General features: G+C 35.2%; 1 protein-coding gene across 2 annotated transcripts in view; it reads right to left on the reverse strand.

Moving 5' to 3' along the window:
- Nup75 (nuclear pore complex protein Nup75) overlaps positions 1 to 26,910 on the reverse strand; it is a 492,606-nt gene that overhangs the window by 294,752 nt on the left and 170,944 nt on the right. For both annotated transcript variants that reach the window (XM_090404850.1, XM_090404851.1), the window contains exon 9: positions 22,509 to 22,634. In XM_090404850.1, the coding sequence (XP_090260976.1) occupies positions 22,509 to 22,634 (126 nt within the window). The remainder of the gene's footprint in view (positions 1 to 22,508; positions 22,635 to 26,910) is intronic.

Below are 26,910 nucleotides of genomic sequence, written 5' to 3' on the forward strand. Positions count from 1 at the left end.
ACATAAGGAAACTTACCATATTATAGTAAAGCTTTAGTTTAATACAAACTAAAATAATCACCCAATGTTTCAACCTTCATATCAAGGTCATCACCTGAAGTATACACATATGTACAAAGAAACAAGCTATGTTACAATCGACAGAGTATGCTGAAGTCACACTAATTTGATCAACTATTAAATTGCCTAACCTCTGATGGGGAAAAAAAAAATTTCAAAGTTAGAGTCCTGTTATATGGTTACAAATCACTGAGATATATTAAGCTAGAGAGCAATGTGCTCTCACGTAATTTCTCACAGATACAAGGGTTGTTTGAAAAGTTTAGTAAAAAAAATAAGTTAAACACATTTTTTTGGAAAAATTCACCTTTATTTCTCAACATAGTGTCGATTGAGGTCTACACATTTGGTCGGGAGTTTCCAATTTTTTCATCCCATCTAAAAAGTAAGATTTGTTAAATTGTGCAAAATAGTCATTGACAGCCTTGATAGCCAAATTTTTAAGTTTGGGAACAAGAAGAAGTCACATGGGGTCAAGTACAGAGAATACAATGGATGTGAAACTAATTCGAACCTCAATTCGTGCAATTTTGCTATTGCGACGGTCGATGTGTGGGACCATGCATTGTCTTGATGAAGGAGCACTTTTTTGTGCGTTAATCTTGGCCGTTTTTTTCTTCAGTTCTTCTTTTAAATGGTCCAAACAATGTAGTATATTAGACTCCTGTTATTGTCTTACCCTTCTCCAAATAGTCTATCATGATAATTCCTTGGGAATCCCAAAAAACAGTGGCCATCACCTGCCCAGCTGACAAAGCGATTTTCGCTTTTTCGGTGCTTTTCCACTGTGATTTGTCCACTGTTTTGACTGCTGCTTGGACTCAGGTGGTGGATCCAAGTTCCGTCTACAGCAGAGGTGGGGAACCTTTTCAGCATCAAGGGCGAAAATTGCTAATTTAAAAACTTCCGCGGGCGACTGGCAAATTTTAACTCTTATATATAGGGTAGGTAGTGTGCAATATATATCTCAATAAGTAAATGTGCAACATTCTCATCTGATATTGTATCTTTTAATTACAACTGTGTAGACATATAATTATAACAATCAAGCAAAGGCTATATTTAATTTATTTAAAAAATGATATTTATTTTATTTTAACTGAGAACTTTATTAAAGCAATAATAGCATAATAAATATTTCAAAGTTAATGATGCTTATCTTTATTCTTAAATTTTTTAGTGAGAAGGCTGAAACTGCTTTGTTTATGAAAGATTAGAATTATTAGCCACCCTTGAGGAGACAGCTACTCATAGTTCATTGGCGATTTTTTCGTCAGTGAGTCTTGTACGAAGGCGATTTTTTGTCACACTTAATTTTGAAAAAAATTATTCGCATTGATAAGTAGTAGAAAACTGAGAAGCCATTTTCAAGGCGTTATTTTTTTAAAGAAGGGAATTTCTCAGAATCAACAGATTTGTAAAAGTCCAATATAGGCAGATTGCTATATTTTGATCTACAAGTGTTGTCACACTGCAAATCAATCAACTCTAATTGCAAGGAATCGGAAGCTTCCTCAGGGCGTATATCAAAAGGTGTTTTAAATATTTATAACTCAATTCTTTGATTTTTTTATATCTCCAAATCTCCTTTGAAATTGATTCAAAACTTGACACTCATCAACATACTCACCTGATGATTTTGGATTGTGTTCTCTTAATTTTTGAAAATGTGTAAAGTGGTATCTTTTCAGTTAGGTAAGAAATAATTGAAGCATCGATTCAAAGTTCTTGATATGAGTGAGCAAAGAGGTCATTAGCTGATTGGGGCCTTGTAATTTCAAATTTAGATTATTCAAATGACTAGTTATGTCTACTAAATATGCTAAATCAGTTTGAAACTTTTCATCCTCCAATTCTTTAATGGGAACACCTTTAATGTCCAAGAAAATTTTCATTAGGTGCTTAAGGGTCAAAGCTGAATAACTGAGAGGAGACCTCCACATAGCCTTTAAAGGAATGCGGAGAACCGACCAGGGCTTCTGACCTAATGTCCAATCCTCACCTTCTCGTGGTGCACCCCGTTGGGTATCTACTTGGATACTGAACGAACGAGGATAGGCTGGCAATTTGGGATTTAGCCGACCAAATTGTATTCTTATTGGTTAAACCAAAATAAAAAATGATGGTATGACATGAAAAAATTTCATGCCGGATGGGGTGTCGCATGGTTAAACAAGGCCCCTGTTGTTTTCGCCAGGGAACCAGGGCGAACAGGAAAAGTCAGCTACTGGAACAAATCTGAAAACAAACCCCAACTCAACATCACCAGAGTTAAAGATCGGTACTATCGACATAAGAAGCTTGAATGGCAAAGAAATGGAGCTAGCTGAGGAATTAGATAAGTACCAGATCGACATAATAGGGGTGACTGAAACAAAAAAGACCAAAACTGGTGAGATCTTTCTGAGCAATAAATACAAAATGTTATATACAGGCAATGACAATCAAGGAAAAGAAGGAGTAGCCATAGTATTCAACACTAAATACAAGGAAAATCTTCTCGAATGGCAAGCAATTTCAAATAGAGTTATGTGGGCAAATATCAGAATGGGAAACCGGACAATGAGACTTATTTGTGCCTATGGTCCCGCAGAAGGTTCTACTAAGGTAGAAGTAGAGGAATTTTTTGATGCTTCAGAGAAAGCAACTGACACAATGAAAAAGGAAAAGTTGGTACTTGTTGGGGATCTAAATAGCAGAGTAGGAAATGATTGTGAGACATACAAAAATATTTTGGGAAAATTTGAAGAAAAGAGCAAAGCTAATAATAATGGCAAATATCTGTTGAATTTCTGCTCAGGACATGGACTGGTTATTACTAACACCATGTTCCAACATAAAAATGTGCACAAATTCATATGGAGAGAAGAGGCTAGGAATAAGAAAAGTCTCATTGACTATGTTATTGTTGATAGTGATGTTTCCTCCCTGGGGCAGGACACCAGAGTGTACAGAGGATTTGAAATTGGAAGTGATCACTATTTAGTCTTGAGCAGGATAAAATTGAATTTCATATTGAAAAGAATAACATGTAAGAAAGTTTTAAAGCGAATAAAAGTTGAGCAGCTCTCAGATGTGAACTGTAGACTAAAATACACAAAGATTATTGAAGAAAAAATGAAAGAGTTTGAGAACAGGAACCAAACCTTGGAGATTCAGTGGCAAGCCTTGAAAGAAAACCCTGATTAACTCAGGCAGAGAGGCATTTGGTGAGGTTGTCTGCAAGGATAGAAAAATCAGAACTCCATGGTGGACACAGGAAGTTAAAGAGGCAGTGAAGGAAAAGAAGAAAGCATATCAAAAGTTCCTGGCAAATAAGTCAGCTTGTGCTCTTAGAGAATACAGAAACAAATGTAAGAAGGCTAAACAGTGTGTAAAACCAGCTAAACAAAAGTCATGGGAGGACTTTGGCAAGAACATAGAAAATAAATATCAAGAAGGTGGCAAAATATTTTGGAGGTTGTTGAAGAAGCTTAGGAATGGAGAAAAAAGTGCTGTAAAAGGACTTAGAGATGATAAAGGTAAACATGAAAACGGGAGAAACAGATATCCTTGAAGTATGGAGTGATTACTTTGAAAAACTGCTAAATGAAACAAGCAGTGATGACAGCACAGTGGTAAAAAACTCTGACCAGGCATGCAGTCAGGAATACATATCCATTGTTGAAGTAGAAAAAAAACCATCAAAGGCTTAAAATGTGGAAAGGCAGCAGGAGTAGACGATATTCAACCAGAAATGCTGAAGTATGGTGGTATAAGAGTCTTACAGTGGCTGCACTGCATAGTTCAGAAAGCCTGGACAGAGGGGACGAATTCCCGATGATTGGAGTAGAGCTCTAATAGTACTCATATATAAAAAGGGAAATAAAACTGAATGTGAGAATTACAGAGGTATTTCCCTACTGAGTGTTCCTGGCAAGATCTATGCAAGTATACTTGAGAAACAGTTGAGAAGAATTGTGGAAGAAAAGCTTGGTGAAGAACAAGCTGGATTCAGGCCAAATAGAGGCTGTCAGGATCAGATCTTCACTTGACGACAAATAGTCGAGAAAGCATGGGCATATAACAAAGATCTGTATTTAAGTTTTGTCGATTTGGAGAAGGCATATGACAAGGTGCCAAGAGAGAAGCTATTCAATACGGTGCAGTTATATGGTGTCAATGGGGCATTATATCAAGCAATACTTAGTCTTTATTTGAGTTGTAAGTCAGCAGTTAGAACTGAAGGAAGTACAAGAAAATGGTTTAATATTAAATCTGGTTTGAGACAAGGATGTACATTATCCCCTCTGTTATTCATTATCTATATGGATCACATTATGAAGGAAAGTGGAATTAAAAATGATATCGAAATTGGAGATGTTAATGTCAGCTCTTTGCTTTATGCTGATGATGTTATACTTCTAAATTGAATAGCTGTTGTAATAGATATGGTATGAAGGTCAGCAATAAAAAGACAAAGACAATGAAAATAGGCAGAATCATTGAAAATGTCAACTGTGTTGTGAATGGAGAACCTGTGGAACAAGTAAAACATTTCAGCTACTTAGGCACGATTTTTACTGAAGATGGTAAATAAATATAGAAATAGACAACAGGATCAGCAAGGCTGGTATGGTGGGAAGTCAATTGAATAAATTCATATGGAATAAGAGAGAAATTAGTCAGAATACTAAATTAGCTGTATACAAGACAGTGTTCAAACCAGTTTTAACTTATGGATCTGAGAGCTGGGTCAGAAGTAAAACACTTGACCAAAGACTAGAGACCGCAGATATGAGAGTCCTGAGAAAGATTAGAGGTGTGAACAGATGGCATCAATGGCAATATCATATTAAAAACGAGGATATTAGGAAAGAACTTGACATTGTCAATATCCAGGAATGTGTTAGCAGAGCTAATCTCAGGTGGTATGGTCACTTAAACAGAAAGGGCGAAGAAAGATTAGCAAAACAAGTGTTCTCTGCTAGGTTGGCAGCAAAACGACCCAGAGGAAGACCAAGGTATGGGTGGATTGATACGGTGCAAAGTGCCTTAGACGATAGAAATATAAGATCTGATAATGTTGGAGTCTTGACAACAGACTGATTTGGAGTAAAATTGTAGATAGGAAGTTAGTAATGATGTAATTTTTTTCATGTAGTACTATCATATCCTGTACACCCCTTGAGGGTACATGGCAGGAATTTGATGATGATGATGATGAAAATTTTCATTTCGTCTTTAAGGTCATAAAATCGCTTGAGCATTTGAGCTCTACTTAGTCACCTAACTTCACAATGGTACAATAAGTCCACATATTCGGCTTCAAGATCTTGCAAAAATTCTTTGAATTCCCTGTTGTTCAACCCTTTACTTTTTATCAAATTAATGGCCTTTGTTACTACATTCATGATGCAGTTCATCTTGATAACTTTGCACATAGATTTTCCATATGAATGAAGCAGTGGCACACAAAGTATTTTGGTTCGATTGACATTTCTTAAATTCATTCTTAATCAGATCCATGAGCCCTTTTTACGACCTACCATGGATGGAGCACCATTTGTGGAGAGAGCACTCAGTTTTTCACAGTAAATCGAAATCCTTTAATGCTGAATTGACCATTTCAAATAAATCTTCACCTTTAGTTGTCCACTTCAATGATTTTGAAGCAAGAAATTCTTCTCGTATATTGAAATCTGTAGTTATTCCACGTATAAATATAGCCATTTGTGCAGTATTTGACAGATCAGTAGTGTCATCGATGGCTAATGAGTAAAACATAAATTCTGCTGAATCCACTTTCAAAGAAGTTTGGATGTCATCAGTGATATCTTTAATATGGTCAGAAACAGTTCTTCTTGATAGGCTAATATTTATAAACAAACTCAGTTTTTCTGGACATAAAATCTCGACAGCAGTAAGGATGTAATCTTTCACAAACTCACCTTCATTATGGGTTTTAAGTTTTTTAGCAATTTGTTCAAACAATGCATAACTAGTTTGAGTTACAGATGGTCTTTCCTGTATAAGCTTTTTTAAAAAGAGATTGGCTTTTGATTATATTTTCTTTCAAAGTCGCTATCTTGTCTAAACGTTCGGATCCTTTTAAATTTTCTCTTATGCTTACTCAAATAATGTTATTCCAGATTATATTTTTTGTAAACTGCAACATGTTCATTACAAATAAGAGAAATGCACTTGTCATTAATTTCAATAAAGAAGTATAGTTCTGTTAATTTTTCACAAAAGAGCACATTCACCACTTCTTTTACGCTTTTCACTATAACTTGTCATTTAAAAAAATAAATTGAATAAAGTTGTCAACTGTTTAATTACAAGGCACTCATAGTACTACATGAGAAAAACAAAGTCAAAAGTCAATATGTTTTGACACGCGGGAAAATATCATGGCGGCAATTGGGAAGCAACCAATCAGAGAAAGTCTGAATTTTGCCAGCGAGAAATGCTCCCGATTTCTTTTTATTTTAATGGCTAGTTGCCAGACATATGACAATCATATTTTATGTAATATAGTTATTTTTGATTTTGTATATTTAATTATTTAAATTTAAATAAATTTAATTATTATAAATTTAAATTATTATAAAATTTTATTTACATGTAAATACGAGTACATCAGCAAAGGGGGGAACTGAAATAGACTTGTGGGCGAAATTTCACCCGCAGGTGAGGGGTTCCACACCCCTGGTCTACAGTCACGAATCGACACAAAAAATCATGCGAATTGCAATTAAACATTACCAAACACTGCGTTGAAATGTCTTTTCGCATGCATTTTTGATCGACAGTCAACAATTGTAGCACCCATTGCGCACACAGCTTATTCACGTGTGCAATTTTTCATGCTTACAATCTCAGCAATCTCATCCACTTTCACTCGGCGGCCTTCCATAATGATACCATGGATTTCGTCAATCATTTCCTTCGTAGTGACCTCAGTTGAGTATCCGGAGCGTGCCTCATCTTCGATGGACTTACGACCACATTTAAACTCATTTATCCAAAAATAAATAGTCTTTAATGCTGGTGCAGAGTCCCCACGAACTACATCTAACTTGGCTTTAATCTGGTCGGCCATCCATTTCTTCAAATGAGTGTTTTATCACTGCATGAAATTTGTTTTTCTCCATTTTGATTAAAAATGCGAACACAGTCATTTTAGATATTTGCCAAACAAGAACTACGAGCCGCACATGGCTAAAATTTTGCCGGGAGTCATGAAAAGGAAAAAGAACTTGAAAGAATTTACATGGGCTGAATGTGTGCAATCCACATTTTTGAGATTTTTATGCCACCATTATTGTTTACATTACGATGGTTGATCCAAATTTCACACAGGCTTCCTTGAATTTGCATTCATTCCAGATTCGTGTATGAGGTAAGGAAGAGATACCATTCCAATCGATTTGGTGCAGTGTTAAGAGTGTGATCCAAGAGGGCTGCTCTACTAACATTGTTAATTTTTGTTAAAAATTATTAAATTCATGTGCAGTTAGAAAAGGGGTAAGAGCTACACTTTTCTTTCAGAGTAGTGAGTGAGTGGAACGGTTTGCCTATCACAGTGGTGAGTGGATACATGACTTTCCTTTAAAAAAGTTAGATATAACAGAATGACCAGTGGTAGAGAACAAGTAATTATTATTATTATTTGTAAAAAAAATAAAATAAAATAAAAAATTATAAAAGATAAGAAAAGCAAAATCTAAAAATTTGTGCCACCATTTCAAATGGGTTACTTAAAGGTCAAAGCCCAAATAACTAGAAGGACACCCCAGTATTGCCTTTCAGGAATGCAGAGAAATGACTGGGGCTTCTGACCTAATGTCCAATCCTCACTTTCACGTGGTGCACCCTGTTAGTAGGTATCTACTGGGTATTGAATGAGGAAGGGCTGGCAATTTGGGACTTAGATGACCAAATTGTACTCTCTAAAGGATTAAACTACAAATGCATATAATGGTTCAACATGATGAGATTTAATGCTGGCTGGGGCATGGCCTAGGTAAGCAAGCCCCCCCCCCCCCCACCACCACCACCACCACCACTGTTTTCATCAGGGAACCAGGGTGAAGAGTGAAAAGCCAGCTACTGGAACAAGCGCCAACCTCAACATCTAGAAGAAGAATAAATCCAACATTAGAAGAACTGAAGATAACAACCACATCAATATGAGGAGGATAAATGGAAAAGAAATCGAACTCGCAGAAAAATTGGAAAAGTACTACGTGGACATAGGCATTAATGACTGGATGTTATTTTTCAGTCATTATTTAGGATGTTATTTTCAAGCAATAATGATCAAAGAAAGGAAGGGAAGGAATAGCAATAGCATTCGACACCAAAAATAAAGATAAACTTCTTGAATGGAAGGCAGTTTCAAATAAGAGTTATTTGAGCAAACCTCAAAATGGAGACATGGACAATGAAACTTATTTGTGCCTATGGTCCCACAGAAGGTTCTTCCAAGGAAGAAGTGAAAGAATTTTTGAGTCATTAAAACAGGCAGATGACAAAGAAAATGGAAAAAGTGGTCTCCTTGTTGGAGATCTGAACACCAGAGTAGGAAATGAATCCCACCAGAGGCATAGAGGAACATTTTGGGAAAATTTGGAGAAAAGGGAAAAGCTAATAATAATGTTAAGTATTTACTGGGATTCTACTTAGCATATGGATCAGTCATTACTAGCACCATGTTTCAACATAAATGTGCACAAGTTCACATGGAGAGAAGACACAATACATAAGAAAAGCCTCAATGACTATGTCATTGTTCACAGTGATATCTTCATGCTCATTCAGGATACAAGAATGTACAAAGGTTTGGAATTGGAAGTGACCATTACTTAGTACTAAGCAGGATAAAAATGGATACCACATTGAAAATAATAGTATGTAAAAAGATTTTTTAAAAAAAATTAAAGTTATGCAGCTTTTACAAGTAAATTGCAGACAACTATACAAATATTATTGAAGAAAAAATGAAACAAATCGAAAGCAAGAACCAAACTTGGTAGTCACAGGGGCAAACTCTGAAGAAGAAATTGAATGATTCAGCTAGGGAGGTATGTGATGAAGCTGTCTGCAGGATAGAAAAATAAGAACACTATGGTGGACACAAGAAATTAAAGAAGCAGCTCTGGAAAAGAAGAAAGCATAGCAAAAGTTCTTAGCAAATAAGTTGGCAGATGCCTTAAAAGAATACAGAGAAAAATGTAAGGAAGTTAAGCTGCATGTAAAAGTAGCGAAACAAAAGTCATGGGAAGACTGGTAAGAATATAGAAAATAAATATCAGGAAGGTGGCAAAATGTTCTAGAGGCTACTGAAGAAGGTTAGAAATGGAGGAAAGAGTGCTGTAAAAGGAATCAAAATGATAAAGGTGCCATGAAAACTGAAGATAAGGATAACCTAGATGTCTGGAGTAATTACATTGAAAAACTGTTCAATGATTCAAGCAGCGACAAAACACTAGTAGAAAATTTTCCGGATGAATGCAAAGAAGAGTGCATATCAATACTTAGGTAGAAAAAGTTGTCAAAAACTTGAAATGCAGAAAGGCAGCTGGAATAGATTCAATTCAATTCAATTCAATTAAAAATGCAAATTATGGAGTTATAAAAGTTTTGCAATGGCTACACTACATAATTCAGAGGAACTGATAAGAAGGTTGAATTCCCAATGATTGGAGTAGAGCTCTTGGAGTAGTACCCATTTACTAAAAAGGGAATAAAACTAAATGTGAGAATAACAGAGGAATTTCTCTACTAAGTGTTCCATGTAAGATTTATGCAAGCATAATAAAAAAGGTTGAGAAATATTGTGGAGGAGAAACTTGGAGAAGAACAAACTGGGTTCAGCCCAAACAGAGGTTGTCAAGATCAGATTTTCACTTTAAGACAAAGAGTTGAGAAATCTTGGGAATATGACAAGGATCTGTACTTAACTTTTATAGATCTGGAAAAGGCATACAACAAGGTACCCAGAGAAAAGCTTTTCAAAACACCACAATTATATGGGGTGAGTGGAACATTACACCTTAAAAATGTGTTGCTCTGTGTAATGTTCCACATAGCAATACACAGTCTGTATTTAAGTTGTCAGTCAGCAGTTAGAACTGAAGGAAATACAGGAAGATGGTTTGATGTAAAATCAGGAATAAGACAAGAATGCACATTATCTCCACTCTTATTCATCATTTATATGGATCACATTATGAAGGAAAGTGGTATCAACACAGATATTAGAATAGGAGATGTCAAACTTAGGTCTTTTCTTTGTATACAGATGATGATGATGTACTCCTAAACACATCTAGTGCAAGTCTAAAGGATTCACACTAACTAAATTGAATAGCAGCTGTAACAAATTGGAATGAAAATCAGCAATAAAAAGACCAAAACTATGAAAATAGGCAGGAGCATAGAAAACTTCAGCTGCATTCTGAATGGAGATCCTATAGAACAAGTAAAATATTTCAGTTATTTTACTGAAATATTTTACTTGCCGGCCTGGTTGGTCAAGTGGTTAGCGCATCCGATCTCCAGCCAAAAGGCTGCAAGTTCGAATCCCGCCATGGGCTTGGATGTTTGTGATTGTCTGTGAAAATACTAGTGGTGGTGGTAGGCAGTAGATGGCGTTGGTGTAGTTGTGGTTCATTGTAACTGGTGGAGATAGAGAGTTGTAGATGCCCTTCCTCGATGAGTCTTTGGATTCCCTGGAGGTGTCAAGTAATAATAATAATAATTTAGGCACAGTTTTAATAAAGATAGCAGGTTAAATCTGGAAATAAACAACAGAATATGAAAAGCTGGTATGGTGGGTAGCCAGCTGAATAAATTTATACAGAATAAGAGAAAAATTAGCCAAAACACCAAACTAGCAGTATATGACACAGTGTTTAAACCAGTTTTAAGTTAGAGATCTCAAAGTTGGGTTAGAAATAAAGTACTTGATCAAAGACTAGAGACCACAGATATGAGGTGCTGGAAGTTTTTTCACTTGGTTAGACTATAAATTATATAGTCTAATTAGTTTAATTAGACTATATAAGTTTAATAAATTAGTTTAATCCTTTATCCAAGTGTAAGCAAACAAAGTTTGCGCCTGAAGTATCTTCAGGACTGGGGGCAACTTGTAGCAAAGGTGGTATAAGTTCTCATCATTTTGGCAACTCGTATAGGTAAATATGACTTCTCCATTACTTCCACCTTGGTATCACCACCTCTGGGTCTGGCTCCCACTGATGAGACCTCAATTAAGGTCGAAACCAGCCTGGGTAGTGGTCCTTCTCTTAATGCACAGCATTATACATGTCTGCAAGGAGATGTGCTTTGCATTATGGGAGATACTAAGGCAAGTGATGAGAACTTATACCACTTTTACCACAATTTGTTCCAGTCCTGAAGATACTTCAGGCTCAAACTTTGTTTGCTTACTTGGATAAAGGATTAAACTAAATATATAATTTATACAGAGATATGAGGATTCTGAGAAAAATTAGGGAAGTGAACCAATGGCATAATCATATAAAAAATGAAGATATTAGAAAGGAACTTGATATTATTAGCATTCAAGAATGTGTGAGAAGAGCTAATCTAATGTGGTGTGGTCATTTAAATAGAATGGTTGAAGAAAGGTTAGTAAAACAGGTGTTTAATGCCAGGATGGCAGGAAAGAGAATCTAGAGGAAGACCAAGAGCTAAGTGGATTGATTCAGTCAGAAGAGCCTTAGAAGGCATGAAATGTTAGATATGACAATGTTGGAGTGCTTACAAGTAATAGATTGATTTGGAGGAAAGTTGTTGATAGGAGATTAATAATAATGTAAACTTAATCATGTAGTGCTGTCATAGTAACCTGAACACCCGTTGGGAGTACACCTCAGAAAATTGACAATGATTTCAAATGGCATACAGCACTTAGTTTGCAAAACACTAGAAGATTTAAACTAACATTTTAGTAGTTTCTTGTTGGAAGGATAAATGCACATAGTCACTTTTGACCTCATACTGTATGTTTTCACCTCTTGAATGAACTGAGACAAATGTTAAAAATAAGATACATTACACTGTATCTTATTTTTTAAGTCAGAATGTAATATGATGATGGCGATGGTGGAAAACAGTGTGAGAAAGGTGATATGAAAAAAAAAAAGCATACATAATATTGGAAATTTCAAGGCTTTAATGAGTGCTTCATAATACTACACAGGAGTTGAAAAAAACTAGCAAAGAGTCTGTCTGGTAATATATGAAAGGTAAGAAAGGAAATAAACATGAAGTAAAGGAAAGTACAAGAAAGCAAAAACAGACAAAAAAAGGGATGTAATATATGGTGATTCCATTATTAGAGTCACACCAAAGGAATGAGAAACAAAAGTGTCTTTTCCAAGAGTGAACATTGATGATTTGATGGTTGCAATATGTAAGCAAGAGAAGAAGTAGATGACGAGATTGTGTTGGTTGCAACGATGACTTCAAAGAAGATAAGGATAGCATGAGAAAAGATATGTGGGGGTTCTTGAGCGTTGCTATGATACATGCTGTGATTGCAAATGATTCAGTGAGAAGTCTATATAGGAAAAATGGTGTGCGTTATGTTGATGTATAGGTGATTTTGATGGTCAAAAGAATTTTACTTGGAGGATAAACTATACAGGAATAATAGGTTTAGTGTCAAATAATTGGAGAAATTTGTTTGAAAGAGTGAATAGGGAAACTAGATGTGTCTGAATGATTGCATGAAAGTGTGAAAGCATGCATTAAATCAAGAGATTGAATCTGTGGATGATCACAGAAACGGTGGGACTAGTTTCTGTGAAAGAAAAGTGAAAACTGTACAAATATAGAGGAGCTGGGAGGTGGGGGGAGAATTTGGTTGATGAATTAACTCCAACTTACTATTTGAACTGGGAATATTTTCAGACTAATCTGAACACTCATCAGGCCACTGTCATGTACACTCATGCCAAAAGTATCATAAGGCGAGTGACTAAGATGATAGCAGGTCTATGGAATGAACCATATGAGTACAGGTTGAAGATTTGTGGGTTGCAGAAACTAGTTGATAGGCGGAAAAGGGGAGATATGATTGAGACATTCAAATTGCTAAAAGGATTCTATAGGATTAATTCAGAGGATATTTTTGAAATCAGGACTGGTGGTGGGAGAACTAGGGGACACCTATGGAAGCTGGGCAAGAGTGTGGTTAGCAGGGGTGTTAGAGCTGGGTTCTTTACTTTTAGAGTGGTAAATGAGTGGAATAAGCTGCCAGAGTCTGTTGTGGGTGCTATGACAGCAAGTGAGTTCAAGGCAAGGTATGATAGATACTGTGAGAATGTCGAATAGTTGTGTGGACATGATGTTTAGGGCCTCCCTCGATGAGTCTAAAGACTCCCTGGAGTAGCCCGAAATAATAATAATAAAGGCAGGGATTGCTTAGCACCTGTATAGTGGAACCAAAAATTACTGATATTAGTGAGACCTAGCTGACAGAGGAGGGAGGATATTATTATAGGAGTAGAATGCCATAGACAGTGCAATTAAGAAAGACTCATGACTGCAAGTAATTAATGCAACCATAGTAGAAATCTAATGATGGTAGTAGTACAAATAATACAATCAATAGTTTGAGGCTGTTTGGCATAAAACAGAGGTTAATAAGTCAAACAGAACTAAGTGAGTGTTGCTAAAGACTAGAAGACCTGAAGAGGATTGTTAACTGCTGCAAATGGGGGGGGGGTGACATGATAAAGACAAGGGAAAGAATTTTAAAAATTACTGAGGGATAACTACCCTAAGAAGCATGCATGCTGTGAAAGGAACTCAGAATATGAGCATCTGAGAATCTGTCTATTAATGAAGTGGCCACAAAAACTAAATGGTAAGAATGATCATGAGGTTTAGATTTACAAGATGGCAATGCATGTAAGAATACTGACTAAGAAAAGGATATATGTGGAAGTATAAAAAAGATTATTGTAATAAAATGAGAAGGCAACATGAGACAGTGTCCTGCATGAGAAACAGCATGGTAGAGGAAGCAACAGTGCATGAGAAGCAGTCAAAAGAGTCCAGAAGGCAGCAGTATTTAACCCTTTAACTGCTGATTTTATATTCTACTGATTGTCACATGTGCTGAATTAATTTTGCAAAAAATCTATAAATAAAATCAATTAAAATTCTTACTGAAGTAAGGACAAAATTTGAAAAAGAATGTCTCGACATGAAATTCCAAAATAAGCATGTCATGTAATTTCTTACCTCTTAGTGGGAATAGCGCAACTTACTAAACTTCCGGCTCATTTCAGGTTTGGGAATTAATCCATTATGAAAATCGGACTCCTTCCTTTCCAGCGGCCAGTTCTTTAACATGGTAGCCTATGGGAGACCGCAGTGGACGCACTAATGCGCGAGCAGGTACCTCATCTTCGTTCGCTACTGGAAGAGACGTCACCGGAAGGGGGATGAAATGGAAGTAACATCAGGTTGACATCACTGTGATGCTTGGCTCTCTTTCCGCCTGCGAGTAGGATAGCGGCCGTGGTCTTCGTATGTCTCTGGTTACGATACAGTTGCTTGCACGAATATGCGGCCGACCACACGCGCCTTGTTTACCAAGGCTCCCTATCTTGCTTTGGACGGTGTTTGACTCCTTTGGAAAATTGCAAGCCACATTGCATGGTTAGGTTATGTTAGTTCTTAAGGTTAGGTTAGTTCTTAAGTTCTTCACTAATAGGTTTTATATGTGGTGACATCCAGCAAAAATGCTTCTGATTTGTGTTATAGCTGTTTTCTTTATATCCTAGTTCCTCTGGTAAAGGAATATCTATTTCAAAATCGGCAGGCACCATTATTCCAGTAGCGCAAAGCTAGTCTTCTCTACATATCGGTGCGTCAGTATGATGTCTGCCTGATGTAACACCCGCTTCATCCCCCTCACTTCCGCTTGTGGACGAGGACTAGATGCCTGCTAATGCATCACGACGTGCACAGCGGTCTCCCATAGACTTCAATGTTAAAAAACAGACCGTTGAGTCCCTTCTAAAAATGGATTAATTCAAAAACTAAGGATTATCCGTATTTCCAGTTGGTTGCGCTGTGACATTCCGCAGGTAAGGGATTGTGTGTCATGCAATTTTGAAATTTTACAAATGAGACATTGCACAGTAAGTCATACCAAAGTAAGGAGTCTGGACAGCATCATACATTCTTGATATACACTTGTTCACTCAGAAAAATGGCAATAATAGCGTTTTATAAAATTTGCATAATCAAGGTGTGTCCAATTGATTATGCAAATTACACACATTAATGTATGTAGGAATGAATCAAAATATATAAAGAGCACTATTATTTACAACACAGTTATTACTAAGCCTACTAACTGCCAGGGTATGAAAATCCTAAAAATTTAGCATGAATGATATTTTTCAAAACAAGGATGAACAGAGTCCAATGTCACATTTGGTGCACATATACTGGCTCTCACGACGCTTCTTCTGCTCAAGAGTGGTATTGGAACAGACATAACAAACTCGAGTGCATTCTTCTTCTTCTTCTCAGTAGAAGGTACAAAAGAAGGGAAATGCCTTTCTTTGAGATGCAGTGGTTGATCTCCAGGTGATGGATGTTCTTTCAACCTCCCTGTTGTTCTGGGGATATGGTACTTTTGAATTATTTCCCTGATAAGCATGAGTTGGTAGTCTGCTAAGTTTGTGATTTTACCAAATTTTACATTATAGAGACAGTGGGAATTTGGTATGGCCATATCCAGAAGGTGGAAAATTAATTTTTTATACCACTTCATAGTTTTTCTCATGCACTCAACAGAAGTGACCATCATATCTGTCCTGTCTACAGCACCCATGTTGACATTGTAATCCACCACACAATGTGGTTTCACAATATTCTCTCCTGTCTGTTGATCTTTTTTGTCCATCTATGTAACATAATTTTCATGCAATGTTGTCAGCATAGAAACTTCTCTCCTGTCAAGCCACCTTATTGCAAGAATATTGTCTGTATGTTTTGCTTCTATTTGTCCCTTATTTAGTTTCTGTGAAAATTTACGCATTCCCTTTCTATTTTTCCTGACTGTACCACATGCATTGGTCTTGTTTTTATGCAACCAGTCGAAAAGTAGAGGGCTGGAATACCAGTTGTCAATCCATAGTGTGTGACCCCAATGTAAATATTTCATTGTAAGTGTTTTCACAACTGCACCCGACACACCAAGGTCACACTCAAGGAAGATGTCTGTGTCCTTCCCAGTGTACACTATGAAATATGTGATGAAACATGTTTCACAGTCACAGATGAGAAATAGTTTTATTCCGAATCGACTTCCTTTTGAAGGAATGTACTGGGCAAATGATAATCTACCTTTGAAAAGAACAAGACTTTCATCTATACACAAATTTTGAAAGGGGTAGAACATTTTACTGAAACTTTTTTCTTAGACTTTCAATTACAGATTTCAACTTATATAATGTCTCGTTCAGGTTGATTTTCATTATCACTAAAATGCAATAATCTAAGTAACAACAAATCTGTCCCAGGCCATCAAATCAGAAAACTGGGGGGTTGAGAGGAGAGGATCTCTAGACCAATATTCAGAAAGTTTAAGTTTTTTTACCCTTGTCATTAGCAGTGTAATAGCTAGAAAAATGTAAAGTTCTTGAAGGATGGTGTTTTTCCACTGCTTTAGTCGTGAAGATAGTGTAGATGGTCTATTATTTGTGGTGAAGGTATGAAACGTGTTTGTTTCATCAGCTATTGTTGTCATTAGTTCTTTGATAAAAAATTGTTCAAAATGATCTAAAGCTGAAGAATCATCAGTGATATTACCTGTGATTATTCCTGAATTACTGCTATCAAATTCACGTACACTTGAAGTAAATGCATCATCACGCCACTTGAACAATACATCTTTGGTACGCATTTGCACGTTCATATCGAGATTTTGTCACTATCTTGCTCGCTTGTAACACTTACATCACCAGGATCTTCTTCATCTGAAGTACACAATTCACTTAACTCAGACAATTCTTCTCCCGACTCATTTGTTGTTAACAATTCAAAAATTTGATCATCAGTAAGATAACGTGGATATTTACTGGTGGACGTCATATTGTGACATCCCTGAAATCCCTGCAGTCAGGTGGTTTAGGCATCGTGCTGCATATGATTAGTTGCACCAGTTCAAATTTTTCTCTTTAGATGTCATACAAGGACAGAAAGCCAAGTCAAATAAACTTCGACTGGTTGGCAATAGATGAAGGAACCTACCCGCGAAGTTTGAATATCTTACGACAATTCTTTCCATACTAAAAAATTGTCTGAATATGGAAGGCATGCAACTGTACATATACAGGCTCAACAAAAACAGGTGTGTATTTCCGAGCCTGTAATAATACGTTCTCAGCAGTTGAGTTAAAGCAAGAGATGAATAAAAAGAGAATGTTGTAGATGTGATCAAGTGAGAAAAGTGATGACGCAACTTCAGAGCAACATAAAGGCTAGCAAAGTATGGATGGTAAAATGAGATCATGAAAGGTTTACCAAACAGGTGAAAGGAGAAAATTTTACTGCTATGAAATGAAGAATGATTATGGAAGAACAACTTCAGTAATGCTGAACGAAGGAAAGTGTCAGATGCACTAGAAATAACTAAGCTGTTGAGTGTTCACTTTATTAAGATATATAGTATGTTTTTCTCTCTATAAGCTGAGTGGGAAATGAACAAAAGAATATTAGTACAGACTTGACATACAAGTAGACCATTTCGCAACTCCTTACACAAGTCAAAACTTATATATATCAGATTCCCCCTCCCTCCCAACTTTTCGTAGACTGTCATGTCAAACGTATATATGCAAAAAATAAACATTTGATGCAATGCAGAAATATTAAATAGTAAAACAAATGATAAACATCTTGTATTAACATAAAAAAAAAATATATTTTACACCGTATCCAGTTGGACAATTTTTAAACGCTGAACATACTAAACATATTTTACAATTTGACCATTTGAAAGCCAGCAGGATTTTTAAAACAAACAAACCACTTGCAGCAAACAACTGTGTTCCTTCAGAATATTTGCCCTTAAAGTCCTCAAATGAACTTCTAGCCTCTACATGTATTGTTATAAGGCTCAAAGGAACACGCTTCTGGATCTAGCCTTCCATCCATATTGTAAGCAATTTTTCCATCTCCATTAGTGCACCATCACATATTTTTGTTATTCTGGCTGTTTTCATACTGGCTGTTCCTTTATCGTATTCTTTTTATAAGCGATGCATACTTTACTATGATATTTACTGCTGATACTGCAAGACCGAGTTCACATACTATACCTGATAAGCTTTATCCACCTTCATATTTCTTTATTATCTGCAATTTCATCTCTGGATTGATCGCAGTATGTTTGTGACATAGTTCACATTTTAATTAAAGGGCACGTTTACCACCAACCATTATGAATAATATCTAGAAAATAAACACCATAAATATGAAAATAAGCATAACACCACAGCAAGAGACACGTGGAAACTGGGACAATGCAGCATGTGGGGCTGGGTGAATTTCTTACATAAGTACGGATTTATGCATCTCGTGGTCTGTCTGTATATGAGTTAGAAGTATTAAAACTGTTACAAGATTTTGATATAACAGTCAGATTGGATGGGATATTGGCACATGTGCTAAAAGAATACTGGAAAGAGTTATAATACAAGGACTTAAGCAGCACATTATAGACCAATCAGTATCCATGGTGGATCCCAAGATATTCAAAAGGATTACATCTAAAGGCAGGCAGATAGTATTAGGATCCTCTACAAAGGGCAGTATTATTTGTTAAAGGTAGGCTTTAGTAATCTAATTATTAAATAAAAGAGGGACAACAGAGGATAAGGGGAATCAATTAACCATGACACCTCTGGGTTTAACAGGTTTTGTGGAATCCTGTTAATTGCCTTGGCAATTAACAGGATTCCACATGTGATACTGTTATGAAAACTCAAAGGGTTGGTTATGCAAAATAAATTTGTAACATGAATAGGAAGTGAGTGACAGAGGTATAAGAAAGAGTTATACAGAGGTGCTCAAGTCTAAGAGAAGGAGATCGACCAGTGGTATCCTCAAGGGTTCTGTACTGAAGCATTGTTCTTTAGCTTTTATATTAATGATATTGGTGGTGGTCTGGAAGATGGAATCCATTTATTTGCTGATGCTAAGTTGGAGCAAGAACAACAAGGGATCAAACTAATACTAATTACAGAATTACTGAAAGTTGACTAGAACAGATAGTTATATAAGTAAATAACAATAAATATGATTTCAATATTACCAAGTGTATCATTATTCATTTCAGATTGAAGGCAACAAAGTAGTGTTATATTAATGGAAATCTACTGCAAAGATTCAATGAAAGTAAAGATTTGGATGGAGGGGGGGGAAGGTCAAGGAGTTTAGCCACCACATCACACAAATGAATGTGCTGATGAAAAGAATAACTTATAAAAAACAAGAAGTTATTCTCCCACTTTGCAAAGGCTCGATAAGACCACATCTGGACAATTGTGTGCAGATATAGTATCCTAGATTCAGAAGATAGAGATGGAAGAGACAGCTAACCAAGACAATAACTGGCCTATGGAACTGTATGGATGTGAGGAAATATAAAAGAAACATTCAAATTATTAGCATGATCTTGCAATATCAATCCAAATGAGAATTTGCAGAACTCACTCCCAATGTATCTCCAAAAGCCAAGGGTGTAATTACAAAGCATGAATTCTGAGATTCCCTGGAAGAGTATTCATAATAATAACAATAATAACAGGAACTGACTTTCATTTAAATTCCAGCTTCTCTTTTTACTTCTACTAAATATCTGTACTATTTCTATCTGTTCAGAAGATATTAACAAGAAAAGTGCCTATTAGGATGAACTTTTTGTCCTACTTTGTTTCTAACTCTTTTGTATCCAGGTGTTTCTAATGCAAAGCTGTCTACAGAGAGTCAACTTTTTTTTCTCAACCCAAGCACTAAGGAGTAAAGTAAATGTTCCTTCCTGTAAATTCTTAATAAACTGCATTTAATTCCACCTCTGATTTATTACCAGAAAGATATCAGAAGAATATTGATCAATCCAACCTTCAAAATGAAAAAGCTTCTATAAAGATTCCCCCTGTCAAAATGAGAACCGAACCAAAGTCTTTTCAAGTGAAGGAAGTGTGTCATATAATTCTTCAAACTACATTATGGAAACCAATAAAATCATGTTTTATGTACTTTCAGTTGGACCTGTCATCTAAAGTGCATAAAAAAAAAAATAATAAATAAAATAAAAAGTGGAAGGTTGACACTAATTATTCATATATCACTTTTTTAATCTATATAATGACTACTAAAATGCACATGAAAATACATAAATGGCAAAAAAGTTATACTTTAAAAACTATCTAACAGTTTCAATTCTAAAACATTTGCTTGGCTATGTTCAGATAGGAAGAATGCAAGGTATTTTAAGCAAGCTGTTGCTTACTTTCACCATACTTCTACTGGCAAGTCATATAAACCTAGCTTCGAATATCCAATACATTTAAACATTTCACCAGGTTTCACTTTTATAAAACTTTAGTATTATGTTAAGTATAAAATAAAATATATATATATATATATATATATATATATATACAAAGAAAGCAAAACTATTTTTGGTAATGGAATGTCCATTTCATCCAACCTAGGTCATAGAGATACAAAATAAATAGGATTATATTAAATAAGGATTATTATATTGATATACCTGTGTGCATATTTGAAGGTAAGGACAACAGTGCTTTGGGTCAGGCCTTGTTCAAGCTGAGTTGGTATATAATTAGGTGTTGAAGATCCAATTGTCTGAGTACAGATAAACTTATCAGATAGCCAAAAAAATGAATAAACATGAATAAAAAAAAATGTATTGAGCAAAGAATTTTAAATAGTTGACAATAAAGAATAAAAGGAACATAAAACCTGTCATGTACATAGCAAGCTACCAACATCTAAATGCTGGCCATTTCATTTTAAAATATCATCAGGTGTGGAACAGAGATAACTAACAGTGAGCTTGTTGCAAGGTTTCATGAAACAATATATTAAGAGGAGTTAGGTTTGGATTGAGATTATTAGGGAGTTAAACTGATTCAAAAATGTTAAAATTTTTAGTGGTAGTGTGACTGACAGTTGAAAGAATCGACAATCCGAGTTACCACTTAGCCAAGAAACTAGAAGCTGCACTCAAGAAGTTGGTAGGTCATCCCCCCCCCCCCCTACATAAAACACAATACAAAGATTTATTATTCAGATTTGATGCATGTGCCCCCCTTTTCATGAATATCCTGATGCAAAATAATTTTGACCTACAAACAGAAGGCACAAACATGGACCCCCTTCCCCATAGCTAACTTTTACATGGAAGACTTCGAGCAATGAGATCTAGATTCAGCAAGTCAAATGCCCAAAGTTTGACTCAGATTTGATAATATATTTGGCATTTGACCCCATGGCTGCCAAACACTAAATACATTCCTAAACCACATGAACAAACAACAGTGCCATAATTTTCAGTGGTGCAAAGGGCACTAACAACACAAACAATACATTTGTGTTGTTGGTGCTCTCTGCATCACTGAAGATGACAGCATTGCATGTTAGTTAGGATAATGTGGGGATTGCATATTGCGGTCCTACAATGGAAAACAATAATGTGAACCTTGGTTCTCAAAGTTTTTGTGCAGATTTGTGTTCCAGTCAATACCCAGATTGATTTGGAAGAAAATTGTAGATAGGAAGTTAGTAATGATGTAAGTTTTTTTATATAGTACTATCATATTCTATACACCCCTAGAAGGTACATATCAGGAATTTAATGATGATGAAACACTTTTCTAGTTAAGTGACTTGCAAAAGTTTCCTGCTTAATCTCTATAGCACAGTTCTTAATTATTTAACCCTTAGTCCACCCCTGAAATTAATATTAATGTACCATAAGCTAACCATCTTTTGAAGATGGGATTCATATAAAAATTAAAAAAATAATAATAAAATGTCTAGTTTGATTGGAACTACAACTACACAACCGTGGCTATAGGTCCGTACATTATGCTTGTTAAACGAGTTCTCCGAGTTTTTTTTCATGATGGAAAACTCTGCTAACTCGAGTTACACTTGCCTTCAGTTAAAAAGCCATTACAAAGGTTCTTCATATTCAATGGAAATTTGAACCAATGTCTTTTGAATCAAAGGGCAAAATCATCTTCACAACTGCAGTACAGACACCTTTCAAAACAGAAGGAGGTAATTTAAACAACATTTTCCTATTATAAGTAACTGTGTGCAAAATGAAACATTTCATATTATAATAAAATATATTTTATATCAAATAGTACCTTATAAACTGGCATTTTTCTTAATAATTCATCTATTCTTTGAAAATCTTCTCTAGAGAAATGTATATGGGAAGTAAGAGCTAAACGTGCAGATTCAATGTTCCCTTGTAAAATGTACTGAAAAATCTGAAAGCAAAAATTAAAAACCTGAAAGTTCAACCTGTTATTTAATTTATAAAAATATATAAAACAAAACAACATAACCAATAAATTCAATCCTATAATCAAATATTACAAAAGTGTATACTTTAAAAAAAACTGGTGAGGGATCTGAAATGATGTAATTTTCATTCTGGTTAATAAGGAGGGGGTGAGTGATAAGGAGAGAATAAATCATATTCATTCAATTCCTTAAAGAAATTAATTTATTGTGCTTTTTCTCTAGGATCTATCTCTTTCTCCCACCATAAAAATTATTATAATTTATTTATTTTATTTTATGGTAAATGGCAAATTCCTTCATGCATTTCAAAAGTACGTACTCGTTTTAAATTTACTGCTTCATTTGTCTTATATGATTCCCATCAACAAAAGTTTAGACACTTGCTATAGTACATTAGTATAGTGGTTTGATAAGTTTTTTTTTCATATATATTACTTCATTTTTTTTTCACATAATTCAGAAAATGAGTTCTAAAAATCAAATATGGAAAATGTTTAAGCCAATTCATCATTATTATCATCATAAATTTCCTAATATGTAACCACAAGGGACATACAGATACTACATGATTAAGTTTACATTAATACCAATCTGTTGACTTTTGACTATCAATCCACCTAAATCTTGGTCTTCCTCTGAGTCTTTTTTCTACAACTGTAGCATCAGCTGAGATAAGATTTGCTCTCACACAATTCAGAATGCTAACATTGTCAACTTCCTATTAATATCTCAATTTTTAATATGATTCTCCCATTAATGTCAACTGTTCATACGCCTTAACACTGCTAAGAACTCTATATTTTTTAGTGTCATCTTTGATGTTTTTATTTGTAACCTACATCTCATAACCATAACTTAAAACCGGTTTAAAAATTCTCTTGTACACTACTAGTTTACTATTATTTCTCTCTCTTATTCATATCAATTTATTCAACTGGCTTCTCACAATACCAGCTGACTTGTGCTTATTCAAGTGTTTATTTCCATATTTAATTTGCCATTATCATCATTATCAAATCCCTGAGATATACCCTCAGAGATGGTGTATACATGTAAGGAATTTGACATGTACCTCCCTAAGGATACATGTCAAATGCAGATATATTTTTGTCTTCTAAGGCATTTTTACTGTATAAATTCCCGAGATCTTGGTTTTACTCTGAGTCTTGCTCCTACCAAAATGGTGAAGAGCTAATGTCTTGCTAATTTTTCCTCTCCCATAATGCTTAAAAGACATACCACATGAGATTAGGTCTGTTAAAAAATTCCTGGATGCTAAAAAAGCCAAGTTCCTTCCTAATATTCTGAATTTTAATAATATAATGACAGTCTGATCAGTCCCATCTTTCTGAGGATTCTCATTTCAGTGGTCTCCAATCTCTGATTGGAAGTTTTATTTCTAACCCAGTTCTCAGACTCATAAATTAAAATTAGTTTGAAAATGTCTTGTATACAGCTAGTTTAATGTTTTCACTAATTTCTCTCTTATTCCATATAAATTTATTCACTTCCTATAAACTAACTTTCTACCAAACAAGTTTTGCTAATTCTGTTGTCTCTTTTCATATTTAATTTGCCATCTTCATTGTGCTTAAATGTTTTACTTGTTCTACAGCTTCTCCATTTAGGGTGTAGTTGATGTTTTCAATGTTTCTGCCTATTTTCATTTGCCTTTATATTTTTAATGCTGATTTTCATACCAGATTCACCATCATAATGCTAATTACAGATATAGACCATATCGATCTGTTCCAATCTCATTATCTATCTAATATCCTCTTTTGAGGTCAACCTGGACTTCTCTTTCTAATTGGATTATGTTTTATTAATTGTTTAAGATATCAATTGTTGGCCAGTTGGTTTACATGTTCTATCCAATTTTGTTTGTAATTGTTTAGGTTTTCTTCTACTGATTTTATTTTTAGTTCTTTTAAAATATCTTCATTCTTTTATTTTTTGTCTTAATAATGTATATTTTGCAGTTTTTCTCACAAATCTCATTTCACGTGTTTTTATTCTTTGTATATTTTGTTTGTTTATTGCCCAAATTTTGCTGCCATATAATAATGTATGAAATGCTCGAGTATTGTACATTTTCAATAGCATATTTATTTTGTTATTCTGGGAAATATCTATTCCTAGATGATTTAAAGTGTTTCAAGGTATTAATATGTTATTAATATAAATATTAAAAAGTGTTGGAGACAGAGGACATCCTTATCTTACTCCTTGGTTTATAGATTTTTTTCAGAGATTTTTTCATTTATTTTTATTTTATTATCTTTGTATATATTCAACATTGCATGTAGTAAAATATTAGGTATATTTATTCTTTGTAATATATAAAAATGGATATATCTTTTTACTTTGTCAAATGCTTTTTCATAATCTATAAACAAAAGATGAGTTTCTAAATTAAATTCTCTTCTTTTCTCTATAAGTATTTGGTTGGCAAATAAGTTCGTTCAGTTTTTTCCGAGTGGAATGAAACATTTTATTTAATATATATAATACATACTAGTCAGTTATATATTGACCCTTTTTATCAATGACCTCTGGCCATCTGTCCACCAACTTCATTATGCCATGTTCATAAATCTCTCGAGGTTTATTGGCAAAAAACTGATCCAGGTATCTTATGACAGCCTCCTCATTAGCGAAGGTTTTCCTGTTCAGAGAATTCTGCAACGATCGGAATAAGTGGTAATCGGAAGGTGCCAGGTCCGTTAATAAGGACGATGTGGCAGAACATCCCAGCCAAGACGTAACAATTTACTCCAGGTTGTTAACGATGTGTGGGGTCTGACATTGTCGTGGTGAAAGACAACTCCTTTCCGATTTGCCAATTCAGGACGTTTTATGATAATTGCACGGGCCAGTCTCGTTAACTGTGAGCAATAGACAGTTGAATCAATCATTCTGCCTGATGGTAATACCTCGTAGTGGACAACACCTTTATAATCCCATCACACAGAGGGCATGATTTTCTTTGGGTGCAATCCTGCTTTCGAAATTGTTTGCGGCAGTTTGCTGTTGTGCCCCCCCATGATCTTTTACATACCATGTTATCATACACGACCCATTTTTCATCTCCAGTAATCATCTGCTTCAAAAATGGGTCGTTTTTTGGCGACGTCACAGCGAATCACAGATGGATATGCGAGCAGTTATATTGGCCTCAGTCAATTCATGTGGCACCCAAACATTGAGTTTTGAAACATATCCCAGCTTGTGAAAATGGTTTTCAACGTTTGTATGGGATATGTTCAATACTGCAGCAATCTCCCGAACTGTTTGTGATGGATTTTTGTCGACGATATCCATCACAACACTCTAATCAACCTCGGTCAGGCGACTGGTGCATCACTGAAGTCAAAATCTCCAGAACGGAATTTGGCAAACCACTTTTGGCATACACGTTCTGTTAAGGCACTATTCCCATATATACTGCATATTTTTTTTATGGGCATCCACAGCTCGTTTGCCTTTTTTGAAATAAAATAGCAAAATATGCCGGTAATGTAAGTTATTTCCTTCCATTTCTAAAAATATGTTACACACATGCAACTGAAGTAGGCCGAGCAAAAATTCACTGAAAGGTTATGTGAAATGTCACCTTTCAACTGCGCAATAGCGTTGCAGAGTAGAGCAACAATAGCAACAGGCGAAGTGGCATAAACTAGTATTAACTCATAAACCGAACAAACGTATTTGCCAACCCAATAGTTTTAAACCAAAAGCTGCATCCACTGCTACAACCAGATTCATTACAGCAGTTTTTCAATTTAGTCAGGGAATCCTGCACACATACTGGATTTACTTAGCAGTATAACATCACCTGTATAAAGTAGAGCTGAGATTAGCATCTCCAATTTTGATAGAGTTTAATACCACTTTCCTTCATAATGAGATCTATATCTGATGTGTCTAATTACCAACCTATCAGTATCTCTAGTGTGATAGTGAAGATCTTAGAGTAGTTGGTAAGAACTTGCATACAGAAATGGGCAGACAAGCAAGCTAATCTCTGCAAGGAGCAGCATGGGTTTACTAAAGGAAGATCATGTTTTAGCAATTTCTTCATATTTTATAACAATGTTACTGGCCGAGTTGAATACAGGGAATGGATACACTATGATAATTTTGGATTTTTGTAAAGCATATGATAGGATACCACACGAAAGGCTGTTGCATAAACTGGAGAATTATGGGATTGGAATATAAACGCTTGGCTTAGAT

This window comes from Typopeltis vanoorti, chromosome 15, assembly GCF_054136105.1.
Source record: "Typopeltis vanoorti isolate ZY-2024b chromosome 15, IOZ_Tvanoo_1.0, whole genome shotgun sequence".
NCBI classification, from domain to species: Eukaryota; Metazoa; Arthropoda; class Arachnida; order Uropygi; family Thelyphonidae; genus Typopeltis; species Typopeltis vanoorti.